The sequence below is a fragment of the Barbatula barbatula genome (genome assembly GCF_947034865.1).
Source record: "Barbatula barbatula genome assembly, chromosome: 8".
Taxonomy (NCBI): domain Eukaryota; kingdom Metazoa; phylum Chordata; class Actinopteri; order Cypriniformes; family Nemacheilidae; genus Barbatula; species Barbatula barbatula.
This window is the reverse complement of record NC_136771.1, coordinates 16,605,304-16,627,391: the sequence shown is the minus strand read 5'-3', so window position 1 is coordinate 16,627,391 and position 22,088 is coordinate 16,605,304. Positions and strand designations below refer to the sequence as shown.

Here is a 22,088-nt window from a genome sequence, read left to right as displayed (position 1 = left end):
GTATACCGCTACACTATTTACTGCCATTCCGCAGAATAACCAGCGTGTTTGGTGGGCGTGGATTCAGTCATATTCTCACGAGACTCACAAACCGAACAAACGATTTGACATCAGATTTCGTCACAGCATTACAGAGCTTGTTGGATAAAAGCGTACACATATGTATATGTATTGATGTTTTTAGGTTCATCGTGTGTAACGCGGTGTTATTTGCTAGGTTAATGCAGAAACGTTGAGGAAATGCTTTTTATGCCAGAACTTAAAACGGAATGACGTAAATGACATCAGAGATATAAACCCCAAACTCTGTTTGAAACTCGGACGAATGGGTCGCATATGCAAGACTTTAAGATGATTCTATCTAAGAAAATTATTTTACTCAAACTCTTTTTTTAATTTACACTATATATTTTTATTATCACGTGAACAGACACGCACATTTGTTTCAGATTTACAAAAGCATTTTTGTCAAGTCGTGTGAGGTTTTCTTTTTCATGTTCTCTTCCTTTGTCATGCCACGTGGTTCTGCTTTTGAAGAATAGCACACTACCCTTACATTATCTGCCCAATATTTGGTGGCTATATTTTTTTATTTCCAGGTTATTGTTGTGTGAATAAGGCTGCAGGCTTGGACTGCCTTGACGTCTGACCTGTGAACAGTTCTGACACTGAGACAACAAAGATTTCATCAGCCTTGCAGTGATGTGTATCAGTCAATGTAGTTACAGTGTTCATCCATAAGTTCCCAAATTCCTAAATTTTTTTTAATTTCAGGGCCACCAAGAAGTAACCTATCTTACATTTACATTTAGCAGAAGCTTTTATCTAAAGCGACTTACAGAGAGTTCAGGGAGCCATAAAGCGATATGTCATACAGGAGCAATAATACAATAGGTGCTACTACCAAGTTACAATAGTTTCCACAAAAGCCAGAACAATAACCTTTGAGAGAAAGAGAGTAAGTGGTGAGACCCACCAAAATATTAAATGGAGTTAAATATATAAAATTTTAATAAGGCCTTTTTTGATAAATCGTAGTCATCCATGGACTGTGTTTTAAATGAATAAGATGTCAAATTTGGAACTCTATAGTGATCTTTGGGTTTTACTTGCATATAGTTTAGGATCTATATGTAGTGCTGTTGTGTATTTTATTGACTTCATAGTAAAATATGTTACAGTAAAACTGCTAACATGATGCACAGAATGCATGTGATAATAAAGAGCTCAAAGGACTGCAGCCAAGGAAGAATTTGCTGACTGTCTGGAAGTCTCTGTGTTTATTGTAACTGTTCAGAGAGTGTCAAAACCATGACCCCTGTAAATATAGCAAGTGTCAGAAGATACTGTATGTCTGCTACTTCACAGAGTGTAACTGAGACAGATTCTTCTAGATTGTTTTGGGTTATGATTTATTTAGCTGAAGGCTCTGAATACACTTCAGCATGTGCTGAAAACCCCTTGCAAAATATTCTGTATAGTGAACAGGTTCTTCTTCCACTGTTATAAATAAAATTATATTTAAGACATTCTTTATGTTGATCATATTAAATTATTATTATCACTATTATTAAAACAACTTGTTTTAACATTTTACAGGTGCAATATGAATTATGACAAATGCAAGTTTTTTTGAGTACAGATGCACATACATTTTCTGAATAAATATGAATTTTATTTGTACAGGTCCTGTACATCACTCTTTGGAACTACAATACAAGCAAAGTGTAATTATGTTAAACATCACCCCAAAAGTCTGAAATAATTGATTTTAGGCACTAACACAAAATATATTTACATGGTTGTTTCCACTGTTGCTCCATCCCTGATCAATCTGATTGTAAAATTTACTGACAGGAAAATATTTTTCATTTTTAAAATGTTACACTATATTGGTATGATTGGCCTACTTAATACACAAAAACCTTTAGTATTTATCATGCCCAACTGTACTGATAACATTTCACAGTATGATCATGTGTAAGTAAAATTCACTGTCTGCTTTAAACGTTGATGCATGCTTGGTTATTTGAATAAATCCATGACAAAATGCATTTGTTGAAAGCAATTTCTTTGCTTTTGATGCTAATCAACAATGTATTATTCTCCATGCAGCCCGTATGGGAGTGGCTCAGAGATGACGTATTTTTGCCACGCTGGTTCCCTCCACCGAAAGCAAATGCATTTTTCCCATAGACTTTTGGAAGGTCGCCAAACGATCTGTGATCAACAAATGTTGCTGATGTTTACATGTTTTATCTATAAAGGTACAGATTAACACAATATTTGCTATTTTTTAAGCCTAAATACAATCGGCAGAAGTAAAACGCTAAATAAACAGACTACACTATGGTCGCTTGATATCAATGTCACCACCACCAATCCTTCAACAACTTTCTCAAACTTGATTAAAAACGTGTTACCAGTCATTGTAATTCGTGAATGAATCCCCAGCAAAGATTTTAGACTTATATGCGCGATGACATCTAACGTCCCCGCCAAAGGAAGTAGTAGGTTTGGCAACTTGTTAACAACTGCCGTTTTAAAGACACAATTAAAGGTTTTAAAAAATCACAAGCGGGTTAAACTGGTGTGTTTTATGTCATAGATTAAAACGCGACAACATTTTGAGGTTTTGATAGCTACAGACCTCATTTCAGGCGATTTACCGAAAACCCATTAATAAACCCAATCTACTTTGGGGCGATGGAACCATAAGTCAGTCATGTAAACACGCTTCCAGGGTATGCATACAAAAATACATCATCTCTGCGGTACTCAATTGTCTAAACATTGCATTGTGATTTTATTAAACAAAACCAGAATCACATGTAAAATGTCATGTGCTGGATAATGATTCTGATCGATGCTTCCTAACACAATTGTTGTTGTTTTATGGTACGCTTGTTATCCTTCCGTTCTAATCCACTAGACTAGGGCATCCACTCTAAAATGATATGTAAAAAGCTGTCCAAAGACCAGCAGCAGTCCTAAATACTTCAACAAAGCTGGCCTAAAATCAGCAGCTCTGAATGACATCTAACATACTATTGCAATCAGGAAGGTTGGTTTACGGGATATGAAAGGGTTGAATATGTTACAGGTCTTCAGACTCTGGGATCTCAAAAGGCTCTAGAGAGACAGTAGGTAAAATTACAGGAAGGCCTTCAGAGATCCACCCCTGGGCGGTCCTGTTGAAAGTGGGCCGTTTGGCTGTGTGATCCTGGAGCTCTGGATATCTCGGGGCATTCAAGTCCACCTCTGGAAGCTTAAAAGTTATTCCTCGAGGGGTTTTATCAAAACCACCAAATGGTGTAGCTACCCTGCAAAACAAACATTTATCTAGATTAAGTTGTTTTTCTGTATCTTTGTTATTAATGTCAATGAGTTTTGTAACATTTATATTTAGGAAAAAAACATCATGTTGTTCAGGGTTACATGAACTTTACAGGCAGGTATGTGTGGCGCCTATACCGTTTCTTTTCTAAGGAAAGTGCTGTTTTGTGATGATGCTATTGCTATTAATACAACATTTTCCACAATGTCAAACTAAAATTATATTTGATATTTAAAATCTCTAAAGTAAAATAATAAAAAAATAATAACTAAATCTTGTAAACCCTTGTATTTTACAATTTTTAACTCAAAAATTTAAATGAAACAAAATGTTACATGTTGCAAACATTATTCACAGGCATTGTATGTGATGGCATTAGGGCACAAAGTTACCTATTAAAGCTTTTGAAGTCAGGACGCTCATGTTTAGCCTCAGGCACAAGCATTTGAAGTTTGAGAGTCTCAGCCAGTGTGGGGTCATTGATGATTGCCTCTTCCCAGGGTGAGTGGTAAGATTTGGGCATGGCTGTGGCATTGAATCTCTCTGGAGGAATGTTTGTCAAGGGGCCTCCATATCCTGTGTAAAATGACAGTTTCTGCTGTTCACACTTGCCTCAACACTGCATGTTGTACCAAGCAAAGGTTAAGGATAAAACGTACCCCTTTGTAAAGAAATAATTTATTCTGGCGAAAATGATATACGAATTTAATGCTATTGATCTGAATTGCAGTGAAGAGAGTGGAACTAAACTAATTAAAAAAATTATGGTTTTCCTTACTCGTTTAAGCTACTTTGGATAAAGCCAACTAAAAGCCTAAATGTAACTAAAGAAATTAAACTTACTGTAACTGTAATTATGATGTGAAACTATACTACCCTGCAATAGAAACCTAAAATAAATAAATAAAAATATTTTTAAGTATATTTAAGTTTTTAAATATGTATTGTATTTAGTATTAAAAAACATAATCACTTAGGCCTATAGCCCTTTTAGAATGACTAAGAGTGTGATTCACTTTGCTAAAAAAAGAAAGTGTTCATAGAATCTCACAAGAATTTTTCAAGCTTCTTACACTGTGATATGTACTGTATGTGTGTGGCAATTATTGCATTTTATGTTCATTTCTTAAACACAATTCTTATTATCCAAGTGTTATATTATTTACAGTATATGCTACAGTATATATATATATATATATATATATATTACTATAAACATAACCCTGTATATTGTTAAAACTGATGATTCAACCTACCAGGTGCAATGCCCTCAGGATTTGCTGCGTTTCTGGGATCTGGTGTGTTTGGTGGTGTTTTTGATGGAATTCCTGCATTTTCAGCATTACCCTGATTTTCATTCTGCAATGAAATGACAGTTTTATTATGTTGGCTTTAAAAGACGACATAGCTCCTTGTGCATGTGGAATGGAAGCCAACTGGTAATGATAAGCTGTGCAGCATGTAAATCTCTTCCTTGTGTTTGATACACACCCTGGCTTTATAGTTTGAATCCTGTCTGGGGCAGTTTGACAACCTCAAAACATCAAAGTTGTCTTGTCACCTTGTTAAATGCTGATAGTGTGGTCTGCACACATGCACCAAACAGTATGTTGTCGTATGTTGTCAATTGTCTCACTAACTCAAACCATAAAAAACGGTTCTACAGCAAACAGGTTTCATCTGTAAACTATTGTGCATTAACACATTTCTGACACCAGTTCGATGCCCGTGCGAAAAAGGCTGAAAGCAGCTCTGCAGATGTCTGCCAGAGAGGCGCTCTGAGCCAGTGCCCACAAGGAGGCTGCACCCCGGAGGAGTGAGCGTCACTACAGTGGGCAGGGGCCTAAGATCGGCAAGCCAAGTGCTGGGGTCCCCGATCCAGTGTGCCGGTCTCTGTTTGGAGACAGCCTCCCTGCTGTCCCCTGACACAGACAAAGAGCTGCTCAGAGCGAGAGCTCTGTGTTCGGTCCGAGTAGAGGTGCAGGGTGCATACTGGACACCACAGGGAAAGGGTTGGGACTTCCTCCCATGGGGAGCGCCTGCAGGTTCCCCACCTGGTCCCAGGCGGGAGTGGTGGGGACTCTGGGCAGGTTGGGGTCTAGCCCACGTGGGGTACCCGCGTGGGCTAGAGAGTGTGTGATGGAGTCAACCTCCTGATGGAGTCAAGTGCCGACAGGAGAAGCGTCCTCATCATCAGAGAGAAAGATCGGGTTGTCCAGGGGCTCGGACGGGGCCTTACACAGGCCCACTAGGACCATGTAAAGGTCCCAGGAGGGTACGGATAGCGAACGGGGGTGATTAGCACCTTAGGAATTTGCTGATGAGTCTGCTAACTTACCTGCCTTAATTCTTCACTGCTGAACGCACCGTCCAAGGAGACTGCGGAGGGCTGTGGAAGTGGTATGTCACAACCAGGAGAAGGGCCCGGCTTGATGTGGCACGTCTGTGGTAACAAGTGCACTTGTGCCACGAGAGAATGATCTACCTGGGGTACCGACATAGCCCTTAGCTGTTTCAGAGTCAAGGGAAGTCAGGGCAACCGAGCTCGTCTGCGCGTTCCCTGTTTTTGTGAGCTCTACATGCACTGCCGGGAAACTTGCACCTGGGCGGAACGCGGTTCCCCTGTGTTCCCTGTCCAGGTACAAAGAGTCCGGCCGTGTCCGCAATACTGTTGCAGGTATGTGCTCCCAAGACTACAGCGGCGAGACATGCCTGGTGACATGTGCATGCTGCAGGAGAATTTGCTCTTTTAGAAATATGTTCTTTGAAGACACCACTGACCAGCTACTGAAATGCCCAGGGGAATCGCAAAGGACAGGACGAGTTCCGCTGCTCTGCGTCATAGATCCAATAGGAAGAATCGAAGATCGCTCAGCATAAGCCTTGCTGGTTTCCGAAGAACAAAAAGGTGAAACTGCGCGGAGTGCAAATGGAGGGCAGCAAGTTATTTTCTACATAGAAATCACAAATTCAAATTGCCTATAACATTTTTATAGTTTAAATGGATAAATACTTTTATCCATGATTTTCCACGGATTTTCTCTTTTATCTTGGACTTTTTGCACGTTGTTGAGTTGTGCTGTTAGAGGCCTTAATTTGTCCCTAATCGGTGTACGGACTGTGTTATTATATAGACGGTTTCATCGGACGCATGCGCTGGCCTGAAGTTTACATCTGATCTGTGTTTTGTTATAATATGGCAATTTAATCTACATTTAATTTACACCACCGGTCAAAAGTTTGGGATCACTTGACAAAAATGTTTCACATGTTCTTAAAATGTTTTAATTTGAAGGTGTAGGTTTTAATGTTAGAAATAACTTGTGTGGACAAAAATATAATTGTTCCAACATATTCATTTCTTTCTAGAAAATACATTTTTATAAAAAATCAAAGGATGTCAAAGGGTGACGATTTTGAAGGTGCTAAAAACACTCTTAAAAAAAGATACTTCAAAAGGATCTTAGGGTTTCCAAAATAACCTTTAAAGGACTCTTTGGATGAAAACCCCAATGTGACGAGCAGGGCGGGACGAGAGCCGTGAGGGATAGGCACGAGGACGGGCATGTGAGTGATAGCGAGTGTCAGCTGTGCGTGCACCGGTCTTGCATGTCTCAAGGAGGAGCTTCTGGAGCAATAAAGGATGAGCGACAGGAGTGTATGATGATAGAGGACCAGGCCTGGACTTTATGTTTTGTTTGTGTGGCCGGCAGTCGACCGTGAGGGAGCTGCCAGCATTTTACTTGCGATGTATTGTTTGTTTATTTAATTTAAAGCTTGTTGAACATTCGCTGGTTCCAGCCTCCTTCCTTTTATGGATCTGGTTACACTGGTGCCGAAACCCGGGAGAAAGGAAAGACATGCTGTCGGAGATCGCAGTGCTGAGGAGTTCGGGCAATGCGGATGAGGGAAGTCCGCGAGTGGCTGCCCGAGGTGGTGGAGCTGGATCCAATAATCGGATGGGACGGAGACCTTGCTGCCGTGCTCCTGGGTCGAGGTGGCTGCCGTCCGAGAGGGAGCGGAGGAGTCGCCGCTGTTCACCATGGGCCGGAGCCTTCAGCCATCCATCGTGAAGGGGAGGAGCAGGGAACAGAGGACTTCCTGCCGGCTGCCCTCAGCTGGAGGAGCCATCGCCGGCCACCACATAAATGCATTATGATATGCTTTTTCATATGCCCAATAGGGCATATGACTGACAGGTAAAGCTACCAATCACGTTTCGTCTTGAGCTGCGTTAATATTTAGAGGCGTGGAAATGTGCCCGCAGTAACAGACTGGTGTAACATCACGAACGTGTCAAAAGTTAACAACAACTAAATGATTTTAAGTTTATGCCGTAATCTTTGCATACTTTTAAGACTGAAGCGTTAAATCGATCGTGATGAATTCTTATAGGCCTAGCAACTGTTGTAAACACGACAGCTTACTTCTTAGATCAGATGGCTTTGTGTTGTTTCCAGGAGGTCTGTTAAAGAACGCGACACGCACATTTACCAGAAATCCTGTGAAATTTAACCAATCGAATTAACCAATCAGACTTCGAACATGCTGAAGTGTTTCCAAAAAAGTGTGCCAAATGCATCAGACGTTCAGCCAACGGATCGTCTGAGACTATTGTGTGCATAGCAGTTTTTGACGAGGCAAAAGGGTTTCGTTTACACAGCCATTGAGGGTTTTTAAGCTAAATATGTTACTGATATTTCATGAATAACCTAATAAATCATACCAATTGTTGAAAGTGCGCATCCGACGCATCCGACGACAAAAGGTTCTGTGTGGCGTTTCTTCAGAAAAAAAGTTAAGTTATAAAAGAGTAAGAAAGAGATGGTTATTTAAAGAACCTTTGACTGAATGGTTCTAGAAACCAAAAATGGTTCTTCTATGGCATAGCTGTCATGATTCTGCCTCATCATGTCATGTTTCTCTTAGTCTAGTGGCAGGATCATGACATAACCTCATGTTTAATGTGGAGAGAGGCGATTATGGTTTATTTTGGTTTGCCATAGGCTCTCTCCGGTCCCGTCTCTGTTCCCGTCCTCTCGTTTCCTCGTTATTGCTTGTTTATTAGTTGATGCCCTGCACCTGTCCCCATCTTGATTATTTCCCTATTTAATGCCCTAGTGTCTTCTGTCTCATGTCGGATCATTGTTATGTGTCACTTGTCTCCTGCCTTGTAACGTAACGTAACGTAACGTAACGTAACGTAACGTAACGTAACGTAACGTAACGTAACGTAAATCTAGTCTAGTCTAGTCTAGTCTAGTCTAGTCTAGTCTAGTCTAGTGTATTGTCTTAAGTTGTATGTTAGTTTAGTGAAGTCAGTTTATTTTCTTATGTACCCGTGCTGTTTTCTTGTTTTACTCCCTCATGGGTTTTTGTTTTGTTCCTGTTTTGTACTTATTATTAAAATCACTTGTTAACCCTTCATCCGCTGTCTGCGCTTGGGTCCTCTGTCTCTGTTTACGCAACACGTTCATGACAGAATGATCCGACCAAGATTAGGACCCAGCGGACAGAGGGGTCGTTGCTGCAGCGGTCGACCCAAAGTGTATATTAATATTCATTAATATTAATATTTTATTGTATATAAATTGTTATAAATGAATTTGAAACTACGTAACAGTTACTGATTCTTTGTGGAGGTCTACCGGAAGTTAAGTTTGAGACACATAACGTTTGTTAATGTTGTTGCCGCTGAAACTGATTTTGTGGGATACATTATGCTTTGTTTTGTTGTATGTGTAAGAAGTTCGTTTGTATTTGTTATTGTATTGCTTGGTTTGCTTGTTTTATTTCGATTTTCTTTATTGTTCATGCTAAGGGCTATCATGCAAGCTACAATAAATTTTCCATAAAACTCCCTATTTGATGTGAGTGGACATCATTGTTATTTTAATATTTTTCCAAATAGTGTTGTTATATGTATATATATATATATATATATAACTTCATTAATTAGAAACAAAATGTGTTTTAAACAAACATAATAGGGAAAACTTTCATACTTTATAAAACAGTTACCTTTGAATATTTCTGGTGACTCCTATTATTTAGATATAGAAATTAAGATATAATGTTCGTGTTATTCATGGCATAAGCTATGGACCCTGGTACTTTTAGGGCTACAAAATGTGTAAAAAAATTGTGTTTCTGCAAAAAAATCTATTTGAATAAATGCATTTTTGCATATAATAGTACAAAAAGCATGTGCACACACACACATCCACTCATGCACTTGAACAGTGATAAATGAAGTAGGCTGTCAGGGAGCATGGCAGCGCTGACCCTAAAGGAGGAACATTTGGAAGGACATTGGGCACGTGGCATTTGCTATCTTCCATGTGTGGCTGCCATTCATTCAGCTGAGCACATGCTTGCTTGATTCTACTTCCAAAGTCATCATGCAGGCGTTCAAACAAGATTCAGAAATCAAAATTACATGACATCACAGACACTAAAACACTTTAGATACTCTATATTTAGAGTTTACCATCAATAATCAAGTGATCAGAAACAGTTTACTACAGTATTCAAGCTGGTCAGTATTTATTATAACCATATTAGTGTTCAAATATATATTGCATTTGTATCTCTTCACTTATCATAACACGATTATGTTATACCAAACTAAATATCATGTTTACCAAACAATAGCATAAAAATTTTGTTCATATTTCAAACCAATCAGCCATAACACCCTTTTTATCAAATGGTACTTACATTAAACATAGTATTGGCCTCATTCTGAATACTTTCAAACGTGTATTTGTCCGATCTCCTTTGTCGCATCTTGAAAAGACGTGATCCTCGGTTCGACATGAGAGAGAGCTCCTCCAGCATAATGTCTTTGGGAGTGGAAAGTTTCTTTCCAAGATCCATAGTAAAACCTGCATTAAAATCCCACATTCTTTTATTATTGGAAAATAATTTAACACAGCCATAAAACAAATGCTCAAAATGAGTTTCGGGCTAATGTACTGTAGGTGCCTCAACTATAAAGTTTGTATTGATGTAGTTTCAAGTTTTTATAAATGCTACAAAAAAAGTAAAATGTGTGTGATTCCCTCCATGTTAATGTACAGTGAACTTGTTGTTTAAAGAGATATAAGATCTTTTGTTGTTCACAGTTTTTTTTCTGTGCTTACTTCAGCTCCAGGCAGCACAGCTGTCTTTCCACCGTCCTCCCAACTTTAGCCTCTGCAGAAATAGCCTGTGACAATGACGGAATGATTCTCTGCTACATACAGCAGAGCATGCAAGCTTATTTATGGCTGGTACGAGGCTGTGGCCCTGAACCACTCTCTAAATGTTGCCATTTCTCTGCATGATTGGCGGCTATGCTCTGTGCTCTAAATCCATTCAGTGCTGAACATGAGTGGGGGTTTTGATGGAGGGGAATAGCTGTGAGTAAAGGTTATACCGTTGGATCCACCCTGAACTTCATGGCACAGGGCGGCAGCCTGCATCTTCCTCTCACGCGTTGAAAGGGTGCTGAATTGTGACATGGTGCTTTAAATTAAAATCCCAGTATTGCTGAAATACATAAATGACAGAGATTCAAGTAGTCCATTCTTTTAACAAATATTATAACTGCAATATTATGCCATTAGATTTTCACCACATATCTCTTGTACTCTATATCAAAGTTAATAACTAATGCATATTAACAGTTTAGTAATACAATAAATGATGCAAATGTTTTAGCTGTTGAATGGAAAATGTATGCTTTCTAAGCTTTACTAGAAATGTCATCAGTTTAAACTGGCAAGTGTCTTAAAGCGTAAAGGTGATACTAACATTAAAAAAATTTACTGAGCAAGATTTCATATGTCTAGAGTTAAATCATTGCTTGTTGATGAGCAAGTGACTGAACATTGTGTCCAGGTTCTGATCTTGGCAAAGACACTTTTGTAATGCAATCCACACAATCGTGTCGGCTGGTGTGCACATTAAAATGTTCAAACAGATGCATTGTTGAATTGTCTTTTGTAAGTTAGTATTTAATATAAGAATGGTCAAACATACTTTGGGTTTTTGTGAATATATGCTGTTAATACTGCTATAGTATATTTATATTATATTACAAACTAAGTGGACTTTATTCAAAGTACAGTAAAAGTGATTTTAAATAGTAACAATAATTTCTAATTCATTGGTAGTGAGGTTTTAGTGATCACGTGCACGTCGTTTTCTATAGGTTTGAGATGTTTCTGACTTTTGGGGGTACGCTAAGATTTATTTCATTTATCATTAACGCAACTTGATATGTTTTTGATCACATTGTCAGAACCATCAAAAAAACACAAACACAACCCTCAACACTGTTATACACACTGTTATGTGGCCGTCATGTCCACCCAACAAAAATAATTTTAAGGAAGTCTGTGTCTCTTACCTGTTGGAACTCCGTGTGTCTTGGATTCAACCCTGTGTGTCTTCTAAAAGTTAGTTTGATCTGGCCTGATTTGTCTTTGTCTTCCACTCTGCTCTTGACTTGTTCTGGGGTGTGTGAGGGTTTAGTGGAACGCCAGCTTACATCAATGGGCTAATTTTAGCTGTGTTCAGCACTCAGAACCTCTCACAATGCTATAACATGGTTAGGGGGGGGGGGGTTATTGTCGGCATTATAGGTTCTGTATGAGAGCGTTTGTAGTGTAAAAGATAAAAAAAATAAGTTCATTACTAGATGTCAAGCTCATTTTTTGTCTGGCGTTCTAGCATTATTATATGTATCGTTTAAAGAAGCAAATGCAAGTGGGATGGCATTTCTTATGTTATATGTTCATTCAAACATTCCAAACAAATGTTGTGTTTAATAATTCATACTTTTTGTCACATTATTTCTATTTATTACATAACTTGTCATTCCGTAGGGCTCAGGCTGGATTCTCACTTCACTGCAGCTGACATTGTTCCTTTTCTCTTTCATTCTTTTACAAGCAGCGTTGTAGAAGAATTCATCTTCAATGGTTCTGTGTACTTCTGTGTGCATTTAACGTTCTAAAATAACATGCGTTATTAACCTGTTTTGCTTGAAATTTTGTGACATTTCATACGTAGTATTGAGATGTATTTTTAAGGCTGAAAAAATCCACCAAATTTCATATTTGTCCAATTGACTGTGACATGTGAGATGTGACGTGATAGCATTAGTAAACTCAAGATAAAACTTATGCTATAAAGAGTAATGGCATAACCAACAAATGTTTTTTTATGAAATACTTTAGTTTAAGAAGTCTCTGGATGGTCCAGCTCAATGAACTTCAGAATTGAAATGGAACACGCAAATAAATCATCTGTAAATAAATGAACTGTAAATAAAGTAACTGCGCAATTTTGCATTCTCTTCTAATAAAACAGATTGAAAATGTTATTCATTTTGAGTCTTTAATGGAACAATAGAATAATCATTTGAATGTCCTCTCATTTGCAAATACTTCAAAAACATTACATATAAAAAATTTTGTTTGTTGTTTTGCCAGACGTTTTTATGTGTGAGCAAACAATATACAGTAACGTAGTTTAAGAGTGCTTTCATGCTTTCACCCTGTGTCCATTGTAAATTCACTACAAATGCTCAAGTGCAGATCCATCACGTTCTACGGTATATTTTCCTTCATTTTATGGACATTTCCGTTAATGCTAAAATGCTATTTAATGCAGTGCAAAATGTAAAGTACGGATTCAGTGTAGAGCTGTACTTAATTCTTGCAAACACAATTTAGCAAATTCAAAAGATCATTTAGCACAAATACGAAATAAAAACTAAAATACTAAACATTTATATAAATGTTGAATGCCCAGGACCAAAGTCACCAGACATCTGTCACAGGAAAGTATAAATGTTTAACATTTGAAGAGTTCATTTCATATAACTTTTTTGTTTCCACAGATCATGTTTTGTATTGTGTTTTTATGTTTTTATTGTGTTTTATTGTGTTAGTTCTATATTTATTTTAACAAACCAACTGCAGTTTGATTAATATTTCTTGAAATGCACAATAAAATAACAAGATTTTTGCAAAATGAAAAGAACTCTTCATTTGTAAATTATACAGTATATTATATAATTCAGGAGGTTTAGCACTACTCTGGACTGATCTAATCCACATTAATAGCCCAGATAAAACACTGTTGCATACTGACATATGTCATATAAGTACATTCTATGTAAAAGACAGAAAACTAGCCAAAACCTGAAGTATTTCAAGAAAACACAATAACCACTGAAAATATCTTGAATGTAAAATAATCTGCTAAACTTTATATAATCTGTTTTAAAAGCTTCTTTAGTGATGAAAAAGATCTTCTTAGACATTTTAACAGATTAAAATGTTGAGGGCTAAAAGGATGAGTATAATGACTCAACCTTAATGATGACAAAAAATATAATAATAATTTAATTATACACTCTTAAAAATAAAGGTGCTTCACGATACGATAGAATAACCTTTTTTATCTAAATAGTTTTATACAGAACTTTTTTTACATCACAAGAACCTGGTTCTTTCATGGTTCCTTCCTTCCTGTGTAGAACCAAAAATAGTTCTTCTATGGCATCACTGTGGAGAACCATTTAAGCACTTAATTTTTTAAGAGTGTATATCACTGTCCTTCTGAAAGCTTGGATGTCCAAATTAAGTTTTTCAGGAAATTATAAAAACTGTATGTTATAAATAGTGCGTTGTCAAAGTTTTTAATGGTTAGACATTTGCAAAACCCAGTGACAAACATAATGGATGATTAATAATAATAATAATATATAATGAATGATTCATGGCATAAACAAAAACATGAAATATGGAAATACAAGGTTTCAGAAGGACAGCGGTAATATTCTTGATAACTCATCACAATTTCCAACTGACTCTTTGTGATTGTCTATAGCTGGTTTGAAGTGATGGTTTAAAACCCCTGGGCAGAGAACTGCCTCTGTTGTACCTGTTGCTGGGTCCCAGAGGCTGTGCAGGACGAAAAGGTGGCCCATATAAGGTTGGTCTTGTGACTAAAGAAAAGGTATCAGAGGTGGATTTAACCGCTTTCATTGGCACTATCTCTTGTGGATCAGTGAAAGACTCTCAGCACACCCTTTGTTTCCATTCTTCTGGTGTTTCAGGTAAGGACTTTCTTTGAGTTCTAGAAAGCTTGGCTCTATCCAGACTAAACGGGCTTTGAGCAAATTCTTCCCAGGCAGCGAGTGGTGTTTTGGGTTGCTCCACCCATGAATATTGCCTGCTTAGTAATTCACGTTCGGGATGGATACCTAAGGTGGGGTAGGACACGGGAGAGGATGAAGACTCGGTTGAAGAGAACGGTTTCTGGGGGAGAGTCATAGAATGGCTCCTGCTGAATACCTAGAAAAGAAGGAAGAACATGAGAGTCAGAGTCAGTATAAACACGTCAACAATCTAGTCATGAGACTAACCAGGTCTCGTTTAGGATTTTAACACAATTTAATCAATAAGCTTCATCACATGCGTTTAGACTGCCCTCATCTGGTCTTTATTTGTAAATACCCTTGACGCAGGACACTTTTGTGGGATGGGGGTTGTTTTTTGCACAAATTGGTTGGTGAAATAAAAACAACATCTGAATCTTAAGGCTCTCTTAGGACACACACTATGAAATGTTAAAAATATAAAAAGGATTTCAAAAGAAGTTTACTTTGATTTTAAAATAAATAAATACTTAATAACGGTATTTTCCTTTGATTGACACAGTATCATATAAATGTATTATTATATATTATATTAAATGTATAAATAAATAACATTATATGTTTTTTAGAGAAGAGCATTCGTTTGCACCTAATGAGATTAATGTCCATTACATTGTCTGCAGTTGTGCAAACCTGCATAACTAGTCCCCCAAAAATGTACACAGACATGTACAGTATTGGCTCATCTACACCTTACACATGTACACTGGAGACCAAACATGTTAAATACAGTGTTCAATAACATTTATCCTCCAGCATTTTGATGATAAACTAAGTGTCTTTCAAATGGTAAAATCTAGAAATCGATTATAACTGTTTGACAACAAAAACAAAGCCTCTTAATTTGGGAAGATAAGGGAGCTTCAGTGGAACATACAGTATCAATCAAATCATATCCACCAAACCTGCTTGTCCTCTGCAGGGTCACAGGCGGGCTAGAGCCAATCTCAGGCCACAGGCAGACAGATGGCCAGTCGGGGCACTCACAGACCCAAGGGCAATTTAGTGATTCAGTTCATTTTATCTGCATGTTTTAAACCGTGGGGAAACCAAAGAGCTATGGAGAAGATGCCAACTCCACACTGGGTCAGCCAGGACTCATACCAGGAACGTTCTTGCTGTGATGCAACAGCATTACCCACTATGCCACACAGTTTTGAATCAACTTCCCAAAAGTATCTAAAGCAAAGGGTTATTTTCAAGTTGGGAAAATAGTTCTCTAAGTACTTACCTTATCGGGTTACTTAGGATATGTAGTGTCTTAGTAGGGTTTGTATGATTCAAAGATCACGATGGGGGAGCTATTTTTAAACGGAGCCATGTGGCTGGCTAAAACAACAGTGCCTGAGCAACTATGCCACCTTCGTGAAGAATATAATTGAAATTCCAAAACATTTAACATTTTTGTTACAATTTGATTTAAGTAAAATTTAGTATGTAGTATGATTTGATGGAAATGTTGTATGTATAGTGTGTTTTTATTAATCAACTGGCTATTTATTGCATAGTAATGAGAATTGTGAGAAACTTGAAAATAGCAGTGAAAATAGAACAGTGGTTCATCCATCTGTAAAATATAGAAAAGCAAGAGGAGAGAAAACAGTGAGGCAGACAGTGTTTACAGTGATATTTATTAAGGGAAGGTCAAAGAGTGTGATAGTTTTGAAAGAACAAGACCAAAGAAAGTAACAAGAAGTACCAGAGGTCCGAATTGTATTTGCTCCAAGCATGACTCTTGTTTTTGTTCCATGGTGTCTACTAAGCAGTGCAAACCTGTCACTTAACATATTGGAATTATGTTATTTAACTAAATATTTAATAACAATAAAATAATAATAAAAGTATACATTTTTAAGGTTAATAATTATCAATTAATTAATAATACGTTTAACCTGTAAAAATGTTCTCCCCATCAATAACACATTTTGAGTTATGAGGCCAACTGCAAAAGTATTCGATACAAGGGGGAGTTTTTGTCTACAAAAGCTGAGAAAAATAAATATCCAACATGGAAACCTACAGTACGACAAGGACATTGCTATACAAATGAATAAAACTAAAGACAAAAGTTTTCCGATAATATTGACACTTTTCAATTAGTTCATCAATATTCTGCAAAACACAGAATGTGTTATTGTTCAAGTGCGCTGACACTACGAAACCTTTGAAAATTTCCAGGCTGTCCCCACTGAGACAAAACAAGACCTGCAAGGTCTAACGGTGTCAACATATTAAATGAAGATACTCTTTGTAATGATTAAACAAATGTTTTAGTGCAATCTGAACCATGTCTAAAACTGATACATGATATGTGATTCAATTCATGTATGTTGTAAATTATGGAACTGTTGTAAAATGTATGAAGATGTATCTTTTATAGTGATTTTTTAAATAATCGAATCAATTAGTGTTGCAAAATGACTGGTTTCCATTGCTTGCCTCTAGTGGTTGACTTTTTGGCTGAAAACTTTGGTCTTGGAGCCATTGGCAATGCACATCTTGGAATAAATTCATTAATATTGGGGAAAGAAGATATCAGCGTATTTCCCACAGGGCTTTCAAGGGGCAGACAGGTTTTCAATTGGCCTTTGTTATTAGCAGCAAAAAAAAGAGGAGTGGTAGTGACCTCAACTGATGGAGACTGGTGAGTAACTTGGACACTTACCTGTCCACTAGCTTTGGATGGATTTTGCTTAACACTCTGTAAACTTTTGGTTAAACTGTTTGGGGAGGGAGAGAGCATCATTGATGGCTCAAATAAGGGGGACTGTGCTTGGCCAGACAACTTAGAACTTGTTTCCATGGCCTCTGGAGTGGAGTTGTAGGTAAAGAGTGAGGAATCCATCTGGTAAGGCTGATGTTTCATGACATCCAGAGCATTTAGATGTTTGGCTGGTGGTTTGGCTTTCTCCTTTATTTTGGGCTCAGTTTTTGGGCTAAATGCAGAAGGGGTTTGTTTAACTGCTGCAAGGGGATAAAAGGGAGACAAAATGGGATTGTAGGACAGCGGTGGTGGGGCCCGAACACTGGAAGAGTATTTCCAGGTGCTTGGCATTGAAAATGTTGGTGAGGGAGATCTGGCCTTGTTAGATTGCACAGTCTCATCATCCACCACAAATTTCTCCATACGGGACTGTCTCCGAGCAAACAGTTCAGCTCCTTTTCCTTTGAGGTTCAGTCCCTCAGGTGTACCTGCATCTGATGAATACCCTTTATGAGAAGCTAAAGAAACATTTGGTGCATTATAGTTTGTGCTTCTATGCTGTGGTGGGCATGAAGTGACTGAGTTGGCATCAGTTTTTGACTTAGTCCAAGACATTTTAGACTGGGAGGGACCAGCATGGGGTGATACTGGTGGAGCCCTGACTGATTGAAACAAAGCCGGTGTTTGGGTTGGAGTCCAGCCCTGCTGTGAGTTTGGTTGGGATGGCAATGAGGTCCAAGCTTTTCTAATAGGCTGTGGTGGGTTTTGTTGAGGTGCTCTCTGAACCTGGTTTCCCAAACCTGTACCCGAGTTTGATAATGGAAGGGGACTGCAGGAGGCACGACCTTCTGGAGACCAGGGAGGATGAGCGGGGTTGATTACAGGCTTGGGTAAGACAGGTGGAGGGTTTTTCTGCTTGATTGTTGGGGCTTGCATGAAATTACATGCTTCAGCACCCAGACTGAGAAAGTCTTCTTCTGGACCAGACTCTAATGACCTTTGTTCACCTTTCTTTTGAGACATTGGCATCTCTTTCAAGTCTGACTTGCTTGCTCCTCTCCTTTTGGTTTCTGGCAGGATCCTTGTCTTGATTGCAGGTATAGCAATACGTTCATCTCTTGAAGCAATTATGTCTCCTGTAGGAGACCATACCTGTGGGGTTATTTTCACTGGAACAGGTACTGGAACTTTGAATATGTTTTCAGGTTTCTTAGTTGTGGGACTGGAGATGCCTTTGACTGGAGAAAAATGTTCTGAGCCTTGATTATGACCAGATAGGAAAGGCTTAGCGGTTCTATTTGGCACGAGGGGTCTGGAAACAGTCGAACTTTGGTATGAATTCAGATCGTTCAAACCATTTGTTGGCTGAGGAAGAATCTGTGGCTGATATGGCTGTTCATGAAACTGCTGTTGTTGTCTAACATAGCCATCTAGTGGAATTTGTGTAGCTTCCTCTTGTGGAGCAGGCTTTGCAATTTCCACTTCAGATTCTACAAATGCGTCTTCTGTTATGCTCTTAAGCATCATTTCCTCTTGTTCTGCAGAAAGTTCATCCATCCTTTGTCGTCTCTTAGCAAACATGAAGACTCCTTTGCCTTTTGTCTGAGGAAGATGCTCCATTGTTTCCAAATAATGTTAGTGCTTTGTCTTGGCTAGATACCCTGTTGTTTCTGAGAGAGACACGAGATGTCTTGGCTTTTGTTTCAATTTACAGTCTCTGTCTCGTCTTAAAATTAGTTCAACGTTCCAGTACTAATAAGTGTTAACTTGCTGGTCCTTTTTTCAGTGATTTTTCTGCATTAGTACCTCCTTGCATTTGGAACAGTCAAAATCAAGGTGATCTGTTTACATTTAGACTTCTTTCAGCTGATTCTTTGACTTCCCTTAGTCCTGTGAGAGAGAATATAGAAGAGGAAATAATAAACAGTATATGGACATTCACTCTTACAATAAAGGTTCTTCTAAAGGTTCTTCGATGCTATAGAATAATTCGGAGAAATATTAAACAAGGTTCTATCATAAATTCAGTTTTATAATTTGCATAGGTCATCTCAAATTTGAATTAATTTGCTACGAAGAGTGAGCACTTCTATATTTGATTAGTGGACAATGGACATAAACAGTAAAAAATACAAATATTCCGGCAGCTGGGGTTGCAGAAAACAGTAAAATAAAATGACATGTTTTCATGTTATTTTACACCTGACTTTCTCAATACTTTTATAATTTGATTAATATTAAATATTTCAAAAATGTATTTTTTTTACAAAAATTATGTAAAACAGTAAAATTCTATATTTTTTACAGTGTACAGTGGTTCTCTACATGTCTAAATAGACCCATCAAAACTTCACACAGGCCTTATTTTAGATATAGACTTTAATAGATTTTAACCTTCTTTAATTATTCTACAAATCCGATACATTAACAAACAAACCATTCAATTGTTTAATATTCTAAATTTAAAACTATCAAATAGCAATATATTAAAACACAGTTTTCTTTTTTTCACTGACAACACTGTAAAAAAATTAATTAAATTAACTTAAATTTGAAGGCTTCCTGGTAACTTCTTTTTTTTGTTGAACCAACAATTTATTTCATTGAATTATTCTGAGAAAAATAAGCATAAACTTAAATCCAGACAATATATAGTTATATCTACATTTAATTATGCCAACGTGAGAATAGCTAACGAGTCCCAAGCTCCCTGACTCACTAAAAGCTTTTTTAGGCGAACAATCTTCGCATGAGGTCATAAAACCGCTTGGCTAAAAGTGGGCATCTCTGCAAACTGTGTCAGAGTGAGATTACTCTGGTCATGACAGGACCGTGAAGCAAAAGAGTCGGAAAGTAATAGAGAGAGTGAGAGAGATGGTGTTCCTTATGCCAAGGGATAGTATGACAAATCTCTACTGACATATGCTGATGTCTGTCAAACCAGTGGCCTGGAGACTAGTGCAGTGACATGCCTTTATTTATGTAGATCTCAAATGCTAGTCTAGTACGTTCTCCTATCCCTAACTATTACTACTATTGATCAATTATGAGCAATTTAAGTGAAAACTCAGAACTAACTTCTCCAAAAGTCATGTCTCGCTTGTCTTGAATTGCCAGTGTGAAAACCCCTTCTAGACATGTGTAGTTATTTCAGTCCAGGCACTCTAACTGTCAAGACATGCTTAGTACCCTACAAACCAACCAAATAATAAAATCTCAAATCATATGTATTCATTTGTTAGGCAGTATACACACATATATGTAACATTTTAAAGGTATTTAAAAGATTCCTGTCTATTTCTAAGTTTTCTCCTGACAATTGAGTTATAATATGATATATAACAGCAGAATGATACAGCTTAGAGAATATGTTTTGTAAAGAAAAGGGAAAAGAGAGAGAAATTCGACTAAAGAGAACCACTGAAGAACAGAATCGGAGTGGGGCTTACGTGCATGTCTTGTCCGGTGCCTGCTGCATCTGGTCAGTTCCGTCAAGGAGGCAGCACCCCACCACACTGCCTGCTCAGCTGGAATTCCACTTGACACACTTCACAAAGGAGGTCCAACACCTCTTAAGTGGGGTCCTTCTCCTCCTCTGCCTCCTTGCCTTCTTCTGTCCTCCTCTGAAGCCGAGGAATTCTTGCCTAAAGTTCTCTCAGGGCTGTGGTGATGTAACAGTGGAGGACATGTGACCTCAAGCAAAAGCACCAGTAGTTGAAAAGGCTTTATCTACGTGCTCTTTGGCCATGTTTATACTGTAAGGCAAATCAGATGTGTTCTTAAATCATATCTTTTTTACTATTCAAAACTCTTGCAAGTTTTAGATATTTCAAGCATTGATAATGTTTTTTTAAGGAAAGTATTTCAATCTTAACCCAATAATTGACACAGACCACCGCATCAAAACATGGTTGCCGTTGCCAGATCTGCTTTTGTTTAAATTTAAATAAGTATTTAAAGGGAATAGCCCAAAAAAACTGTTTTCTCAAAGCTTTGTCTCAGGCTCAAAAATACTACAGGTGCTTTGACAAGGATCCAGATTAGACTCTTCAGAGTAAAATTTAGGGCTATTTTAATGGTTGCCCTTTTTCACCCTGAAGTGGGTTTCAGACCTGATAACATATCAGTCATATTAGAACACTGAGAGTGACCACAATAAGACAATGTGTCTGAGTTTTCGCAGAGACCATCTGAAATAGAGTCCTCAACACTGATATCTAAAAAAAACAGGAAGCACTCACACAAACAAACAGAAACATAAAACACTAGAGCAGTGGTCTCCAACGTGGTGCCCTCTAAACACAGGGCTCACTAATAATGCTCAAGACAGTTGACAAATCTGTGACTATACAGATCAGCCAAGTACTACATCGTCATGAAAGTTTATTATTAGCAAGTGTTATGAGCTTTAATATATTAAAGTGCAAAAATATCTGAAAGAAAACTAAATTTGGTTCTGTGAGCGTAAAAATAAGGCATCACATGTTTAAAGTTTGAAAGTATGTTATCAACAAGTAGCCCTCTAGAGGATTTTACATATTTAGGTAGCCCTCACTTACAAAAAGGTTTGTAACTAGAGGATTTATAGGAAAAATGTGTGGAAGCGTTTCTGCTGAAATGTGTCAAGCAGCTTGATATTGTTGTAGCTTTATTTTCTTTTGAAACTTACTAATCCGTATTTAGACAATGTGTATTTACAGAGACCTGTAACTAAGTAATAAAAAGCATTCAAAAAATCTCCTGGTGAAAAGTCTCTACTATTTTAGAGCATCAATGGCTACTAACGTTGCATTGCTTACAACACAGCCTAACAATGCCCTAATATAGGC

At 37.8% G+C, this 22,088-nt stretch overlaps 2 protein-coding genes across 3 annotated transcripts; both read right to left on the bottom strand.

Annotated features, from left to right (window-relative positions):
* Positions 1 to 1,402: 1,402 nt before the first annotated feature.
* On the bottom strand, positions 1,403 to 11,873 carry myoz2b (myozenin 2b). The gene is made up of 6 exons (XM_079462113.1): positions 11,733 to 11,873; positions 10,758 to 10,870; positions 10,058 to 10,224; positions 4,594 to 4,696; positions 3,730 to 3,913; positions 1,403 to 3,323 (listed from the first exon to the last, which is right to left on the bottom strand). The coding sequence occupies exons 2-6, from the start codon at positions 10,840 to 10,842 to the stop codon at positions 3,098 to 3,100; spliced, it is 765 nt and encodes a 254-aa protein (XP_079318239.1). The 5' UTR covers positions 10,843 to 10,870; positions 11,733 to 11,873; the 3' UTR covers positions 1,403 to 3,097.
* A 627-nt stretch (positions 11,874 to 12,500) lies between these two features.
* Positions 12,501 to 20,938, bottom strand: synpo2b (synaptopodin 2b). Of its 2 annotated transcripts, none has more exons than XM_079462112.1 (3): positions 20,709 to 20,880; positions 18,267 to 19,149; positions 12,501 to 14,691 (listed from the first exon to the last, which is right to left on the bottom strand). In XM_079462112.1, exons 2-3 carry the CDS (start codon positions 18,877 to 18,879, stop codon positions 14,582 to 14,584), a joined length of 723 nt encoding a protein of 240 aa, XP_079318238.1. In that variant the 5' UTR covers positions 18,880 to 19,149; positions 20,709 to 20,880; the 3' UTR covers positions 12,501 to 14,581. The 2 variants fall into 2 exon arrangements, with proteins under 2 accessions (XP_079318238.1, XP_079318237.1); XM_079462111.1 differs by having other exon boundaries at positions 12,520 to 14,691; positions 17,221 to 19,149; positions 20,709 to 20,938.
* Positions 20,939 to 22,088: the final 1,150 nt, after the last annotated feature.

Bases quoted from the DNA above. Each gene is read 5' to 3' on its own strand.
- synpo2b (XM_079462111.1), bottom strand. From the start codon at position 18,879: ATGGAGCATCTTCCTCAGACAAAAGGCAAAGGAGTCTTCATGTTTGCT. The intron at 14,692-17,220 runs GTAAGTGTCCAA...CTTCTTTTCTAG, and splicing joins CATCCAAAGCTAGTGGACAG to GTATTCAGCAGGAGCCATTC.
- myoz2b (XM_079462113.1), bottom strand. From the start codon at position 10,842: ATGTCACAATTCAGCACCCTTTCAACGCGTGAGAGGAAGATGCAGGCT. The intron at 4,697-10,057 runs GTAAGTACCATT...ATTTCATTGCAG, and splicing joins AGGCCAATACTATGTTTAAT to AATGAAAATCAGGGTAATGC. The intron at 3,324-3,729 runs GTAACTTTGTGC...TTTGTTTTGCAG, and splicing joins GACTTCAAAAGCTTTAATAG to GGTAGCTACACCATTTGGTG.